The sequence below is a fragment of the Medicago sativa genome, chromosome 6 (genome assembly GCF_051527215.1).
Source record: "Medicago sativa cultivar Bolivia chromosome 6, Bolivia_mono, whole genome shotgun sequence".
Taxonomy (NCBI): Eukaryota; Viridiplantae; Streptophyta; class Magnoliopsida; order Fabales; family Fabaceae; genus Medicago; species Medicago sativa.
The window spans coordinates 1,070,365-1,077,361 of NC_140754.1; the positions used below are offsets into that span (position 1 = coordinate 1,070,365).

The window sequence follows — 6,997 nt, forward strand, 5'->3', positions numbered from 1 at the left end:
CAATCTTTAACTCTAGCTCCAGGTACAAACCAAGACCAGCATAAAATTTTAATAACATCTAGAACAAGCTTTGTCAACCATAAACACCATAAAAGGGGCTAACTGAATCAAGCATTTTCATTTTATTATGAATTCTTTTGTATGGGTTCAGAAATTAAGAACGTAAAATATGGACAATTGCACTTCCTTGAGCTGGTGTTGTTGTATCAGTATAATCTTGATTCAGGCTCGCATCAGATAGTTTGCAACTGCAGTAATTCACATCTTATCCCATCCATTGGTTAACACAAATAATAGGAGATGGAGATTTTATCGTTTAGCTCAGTGTTAAAAAATTCATATGGATTCCATATTAGGGACAAACTACATAGTTGCCAAAATTGGGAATTGAGATTCATTATTATTAGATCAAGCCAGCGTTAATCCAATGAAGGTCACTTTGCAGAGAACAAAGTCATAATCCATGAAATGAAGCAACTCAATTCTTCTTAAATAATTTTTTTATGGAATGGATTCTTTCTTAATCAGAAGGGGGGAGAGTGCACCAGTGGATGGAGGGAGAGGTGCGGTGGCGGTGGCGGCGGTGGTGATGGGAGGGAGACAGGTGCTATCTGAGAAGGAAGAAGGAGAGTTTGCAAGCGCGCGGGATTTGTTTCAGAGTAGAGAGCGCGTAGGATTTTTTCTCATTAAAAAAATTGCTTTTTCCAAACCATTTAATCACAACCATTGATTTTATTTTTTCCACATGTCACACATCCATGTCTTCAAATGGGGTAAATTGAGCAAAGTGAAATGGAGCAAAGATGCACTCATCAAACGAGCAAACATGTGCAATCAAAGCTGCACATATGCTTATAATCATGCGGTGCACCGTTTTGGATTTTATAAATTTCTTAGATTTACGATGGCATGGTAATTTCCCATAACCAAAAGTTTAATGGATGGCATTTACTATATGTCTAGTAGTTGTAGCATTGGAATTATCCCTAATAAATATGAAAGGCCTGAAATGCATTTGGTTAGTGGAAGAATTTTGGGGTTAATTTGAATTTGAAATATTGCAATTAATGAGCTTAGCAATTTATGTGAGTAGGTTGCACATGGATTAGTTGCCGCCAAATCAGCTAGGTTTAGGGTTTTGTAGTTAAGGTATGCATTGTACCTTAGGATTAGATATAAAACTAGATCGTCTACCCGTGCTGCCGCACGGGTCATATATAGTTAAAAACGTAATTTGATGAAATATAAACGACAATGATTGTTTTTTGATAACAGAACACGATTTTCTTAACGTAGAGTTTAATAAAAGTACGATCAAGACACGGCAGTATTGGATACATTGCTTTTAAATAAATTCGCTTGATGAAACACAATAACTCAGCAAGAAATTTAAAAATGCCAAACATGTGTCCTGTTGCATTTAAGCAGACTAATTTGCATCAACAATCCATATACAGCTTAATTAGACGTTGTCATATACAGCTTGTAGTTTAGATGCTTAGCCTCTACAATCCATGGAGGTCGTTAAGGCTTCCCCAACTATAAGTTATGATACTGTGATCAAAACTTTTTTTACCTAACCACTATATGATAATATTAAGTATATAGTCCCTAACAGTTTTATACTTATGTAGAATGATATAATTTAATTAGGAATAAAATGATTTTTAACGTGTTGTCAAATGTTCATCAATTTATAATTGTCATATAAATGACTATATAAAATATGAAATACTTATAATATAAGGTCATAAACTTAAAAATTTCAGTTAATGGACCTAGATAAACTAATTTAATATTTTTCAAAATGCAAGGTACCATTTATCAAAATGAATATTTGTGATCATTGGAGATGACCATTCACAAACCGACGGGCCAAAGTATGCTTGAAATGTAACCAAACATAACAATTTGCTAAAAACTATTAACAAATTGCCAAAATTCATCTCAAATATCATGTGCAAAAAGTAAAAGATGAAATTCGGAAACATCTGCACAGATAGCTTTGTAATAATAGCATGTGTTTAAGCTAATAGGCTTACAAAAACAGTCAGAATAAACACATTACATATGTAAAACACTTGGACTGATAAATGTAAAACCTCAAACAGTTGAAACATCAATAGGAGGAAATACTTTCCTTCAAAAAAAAAATAGGAGGAAATACTTAGATTGATTCAGACAAAACAGCTAACAAAAAGATAAACGGGAAACAAACAAAAGGCTGTAGGGCCTACGGTTCAAAAAACATTACACCAAAATGGGAAATAGTCTAAAGAAAATAAGCATAACATATTGATCCAGAACCAACACAGAATCTGGTATCAAACAAAACAGAAATTTAAAATTACGGACTTCATCCTCCCCATTAGTTCAGTTTCTCAACCTTGACACATATCATCTTTTGCGGCTTGTTAATTGATCTTTCTCCAATCTCTTCGGTGCCAAGTATAGCAGAATCCTCTGCATCAGCAGACCTTTTCCCTCCAGATTTGCTACCAGGTGTTTGCTCGTTATCCACCAGATCATTCCCAGTTTTGGTTGAATCACCAAACTCAATAAGGCGGCTTTGTAAATGGAGAAAATATTGCATTATTAGTTTAATGTTTCCCATGGTTCAAAATATTTAAAAAACATTTAAAAAGTGCAATCTGAATCGTTTATACCTCCAATTGCGTTTCACCAATCTGTGTTAGCGGAACATTGTTATTGCAAGAATCATCCTCTTCAGCAATCTGAAAACAATACATTTTGAACTTAATCTTAAAGTGAATGATCTAATTTAATTTACGTAATAGAGTCCTATAAAAAATTACCACCTTAATGTTATGTTTCTCAATAAACCCTTTGATCAGATCAGCATCATCTGAAGTCCTCTTGACACCATAATTTCGCCAATTGTGTACCAAATTCCAATCAGTGATCTCAACTTTAAACAACATCTTTTTACCAACCAACAGCCCCAGTTCTTTGGGGTAACCAAGAGAATTGCTGGCCTGTAGTGTAAGCAGATAATCATCAGAGCTCAAAAGCCATACCACGAATTGGCAAGGTTAATACAGGATCAAATTTGTTTAGTTATATCACCTGCCCCTGAGTATCAATTAGGTCTTGAACACTCCTTCCCACATAATTTGCGACGTTACAGTCAAAAATGATAAAACTTGTTGATCCTGTATTGTCCATCACCTGGACATGCAACTTGAATCTGTAATGATAACAACACAATGACACAGTGAGTATTAATACAACAACCCAAGCAATCAAAATATATACGGTAATCAAATCACCTTGTATGAGCGTGACCCTTAATTGTTTACCTAGGAACAACATTCCTGCTCTGATTGCATCTAGCACAGAACATCCTTCCAGCAATAATTTTGATTATGGCCGCACACTTGGTAAATGCATCATAATACCAATTGTACTCCGGCTCAATACCACAAATAGAAGCAAAAACTATCACATTGCATTGCTACAGATGATATAAAAAAATGTCAGATGTTTGCCTATTCTCCAGTGTGATTTATTTTATGTTCTAATTAGGGAAGTTAAGTTAACTGTAATACCTCATACGACTCAATCAATTCTTCAATTGTCATCATCTTTGACTGAAGCTGATCATCAGATAAAGGAACCATTAAGGTTCCAGATGCTTGACTAAGACCTTGAGCCACCTCAATTGCAGCACCACCAATCCTGTTAATGACAATCATACAATTATTAAGTTCTATAAAGGTGTTGATATAAGCTATAAACTGGTATGAACTCCAGATATGTTATTATTACTTGCTACGATACTCCTTAGCAGCCGGAAAATTATCATCTAAGATCAGCTTGGTGCCATAAAAGGCATTCGAGACACCCATAGCACCATAGTATTTTTTGAGTTTTCCCAAATGTAAAATCACCACGACAGGAGAGTTTGGGTCGTGAACAGTCAAGTGAGCATCCATTCTAATAGCATATTGATCCCACAAAGAACAATGGATCCTCTTACCCCTGTAACAGTCGTACCACATAAAGCAAATATCAAATATAGAGGACCTAAAAGGAATACATACAACAATGAAATGCAAAAACAAAAAAAAAAAAGATAAGCATCATGTATACACATACTCATGATCCTCCAATGTTATGTCAATGAGCTTGCTTTTCTTGCCATTCACCTCTTTTTCTTTTAAGGCATCTCTTTCCACAACATACCAATTACATCTGAACATATAGCATGTAACGTGAATTTAACATCTATTATAAACTGAACAGAATTGCACATATATTAATTTTGGAATAAGTTAGTTACCAAGAGTAGATTTATAGGTGATTCCTCCTTCCACGTTATCATTTATAATGGTACTCAAAAACTTCAAGTAGAAAAGGAGAGTTAAGGTGGAAAAAAATGAATGAAGATATACATATCTAAACATGAGCATATATGAGTAGCATATTAAAAAAGCTCTTCCCTGTTGGGTTATTATTGTACCTTCAACCAAAAAGGATGAAAACAGAAACATTCCAGTTTCAATGCTTGCACGTCATACATTCATAAAGTTGCATATGCATTGGACCAATCTTTACATTTTAATTGCTAAAGTTACTTTGCCACTAAACCTTCACAGGAAAAACGAAAAATTACTTCTGTTTGCAAAATCCCAGTACGAAAAATCCTAAATTGGCAAACAAACAAAACCCCAACAATTACCTTTATTTGTGAAATAAAAATCAAATTCAAAGTGTGAGATGAGAACCATGGGAAGCTATATTGTCACTGCAATACCTACAACCACCATTGAAATAAACCTGATGATGAACTACTTAAATCAATGATTTTTTTGGCAAATTGATAGATTTCTAAAGTTCTCAAAATGTCTGATCAAAACTGCAGGTTTTCATTAAGGTAAGAATTGGCAAAAATAGTTAAGAAAACGTAGATTATTATTCTCATAATCACTTTCACTGGAGTCAAACAACACCATAAAGCAATAAAATTTGATATCAAATAATTTCACAATGTAAAAAATCAAAGAAAAATTAACTATTTAGTTGTTGTCAAATTAACAATACCATATGATTAAGCCCATCTAACAATACCTATCTCAATTACCACCAATAGGAGAAAGTAGCGATAAATGTTCAACCTGAAGGTGACACCGTCGGCATACATTCAATTTTGCAACGTAGAGGTGATGGTGGGAAGGGCGTGGTTGAGCCGGGTGGAAGTTGTTGAGAACAACTATTTTCACCAGAGCCATAAATATGCAGGTCCTTAAGAAGATGAAGACAAACAATAACCGAAAAAATCAAACAGCCAAATGTCCTCCATATTTTATCTAATAAACAAATTCAGCCTCCAACAATGTTTTGAAATTTCCTCTCAAAAAAACAATGTTTTGAAATAGAACAATGATTGTTCACTCAGGCTGTAAAAAATAGAAAAATTGAAAATCAGAAGAGTGATTTACATGAACAAAGAAATGCACACAAAAAATCTGAGAATCAATTTTATGGGAATGAACACAACAAATTAATAGAGATAAAAAAAACCTCACTGGAGTAACTTTCAACCTTGGTCATTCAATCCTTTGCAACATGGCGCATGATGTGATCTAAAACATAAAGTAGAAACGAATCAAAAGCCGAAATCTTCAATGCTATCATCAACCCAATTCGAATTAAATATTAACGATGGAATTTTTAGTTAAATGGATATCAAATTGAGAAAGAATAAAGCAAATAAGAAATCGAGGAAAAAGCAAATTGCATACCTTCTCGTTGTTATCGTCGCGACTCGTTGAGGTTCCCTCGCTGTTACCATCACGACTCGTTGCCATGGATCGGCCGCTGAGTTCAACTCCACTGGAGTTGAGAAAGGGAGGAGAATAAGAAGAGTACGATCATTACATTAACTTTCTGTGGTGGTTCAGATCTGGTTATGGTGTTCTCCGATCCAGCAATGAAATTGAAATGGGAGTGTAGAGAGAGAAAGAGGAAGATATGGTAAATTGAGAGAGAGAGGTCGGGGAACATAAGGTTGCCTTGGAAAATACATGCTTGAAGGGAAGAGAAAGAGGCTCAAGTGATTATTGAGCAGTGTGTATACCAATTGTTTCCCTATGCACGTGAATCAAATTTCAAGGAGTGAGATTTGATCAATGGCTGATATGATAATCTCCCCTAATTACAATGATCTAACGGTTGGGATAGATTGGAGCCAAAAAAGTAGGGTTAGGGGTTGGGAATTAGGGTAAGCATGTTTGCTAGGATTAGATATAAAGGATAGATAGATAGATTACTTTTTTAATTAAAAATAAATAAAAAATCATACTCTATAGTAAAGGGAGAAAATCGTATATATCATACCTACAAAATTTTGATCTATATATTTTCTAAAGCCCTATGTCAAATCGAATAGAGTGTGACTGCGAAATTCCGGTCCTTTACAAAAAAAAATACCAAACTGAGAAAATTTGTAGTCTATATGGTAAGGAAAAAATCCCTATAAATTATACCTACAAAAATTTTGACTGGAGTATGGAGTTTGAGGTCTTTATTTTGCAGAAAAGAAATGTCTTTACTGCTATTTCTATAATTGGTGAAAATTGACAACACAAGCAGCTTATTTCGGCTTCTCATGTCTTATGCTATTAATGTGACCAAGAATACATGTATTCTTTTAATAGTCCAATGAAAGGCTAATCCACTATATCAATTTTTTTTATACGAAAACTGTGTTATTTGGTTATCAGTGTAAAATCTACATTTCAATCTTTTATATCATTGCTAATTAAAAATTCTGAAATCATCAATCAAGTGGTAGATTATTAAAATGGAACTATTTTTTACAAGTGATCTTATTACCTTTTTTTTCTTCTTCTTTGCATTGTTGAGTCACTCTAAATTAATTTTATGTAGTATGCATTCTATAACTGGCACGTGCCTTTTAGAACACTATCTTGCATTTTACGTGTATTACCATTAGACACCAATGCATGATAGG

At 34.1% G+C, this 6,997-nt stretch overlaps 1 protein-coding gene across 6 annotated transcripts; it reads right to left on the reverse strand.

Moving 5' to 3' along the window:
* Positions 1–1,980: 1,980 nt before the first annotated feature.
* On the reverse strand, positions 1,981–6,053 carry LOC146911879 (uncharacterized). 6 transcript variants are annotated; one of them, XM_085718128.1, is made up of 14 exons: positions 5,766–6,053; positions 5,550–5,606; positions 5,139–5,420; positions 4,703–4,777; positions 4,484–4,611; positions 4,304–4,364; positions 4,120–4,215; positions 3,790–4,002; positions 3,570–3,699; positions 3,321–3,475; positions 3,088–3,208; positions 2,820–2,996; positions 2,667–2,735; positions 1,981–2,567 (listed from the first exon to the last, which is right to left on the reverse strand). In XM_085718128.1, exons 8-14 carry the CDS (start codon positions 3,954–3,956, stop codon positions 2,556–2,558), a joined length of 831 nt encoding a protein of 276 aa, XP_085574254.1. In that variant the 5' UTR covers positions 3,957–4,002; positions 4,120–4,215; positions 4,304–4,364; positions 4,484–4,611; positions 4,703–4,777; positions 5,139–5,420; positions 5,550–5,606; positions 5,766–6,053; the 3' UTR covers positions 1,981–2,555. The 6 variants fall into 6 exon arrangements, with proteins under 6 accessions (XP_085574254.1, XP_085574251.1, XP_085574255.1 ...); XM_085718125.1 differs by having other exon boundaries at positions 5,545–5,606; XM_085718129.1 differs by having other exon boundaries at positions 5,092–5,420; positions 5,545–5,606.
* Between the last annotated feature and the right edge of the window lie 944 nt (positions 6,054–6,997).

Bases quoted from the DNA above. Each gene is read 5' to 3' on its own strand.
- LOC146911879 (XM_085718131.1), bottom strand. From the start codon at position 3,956: ATGGATGCTCACTTGACTGTTCACGACCCAAACTCTCCTGTCGTGGTG. The intron at 3,209-3,320 runs GTAAACAATTAA...TTATCATTACAG, and splicing joins AGCAGGAATGTTGTTCCTAG to ATTCAAGTTGCATGTCCAGG. The intron at 2,572-2,668 runs AGGTATAAACGA...TTCTCCATTTAC, and splicing joins GATTGGTGAAACGCAATTGG to AAAGCCGCCTTATTGAGTTT.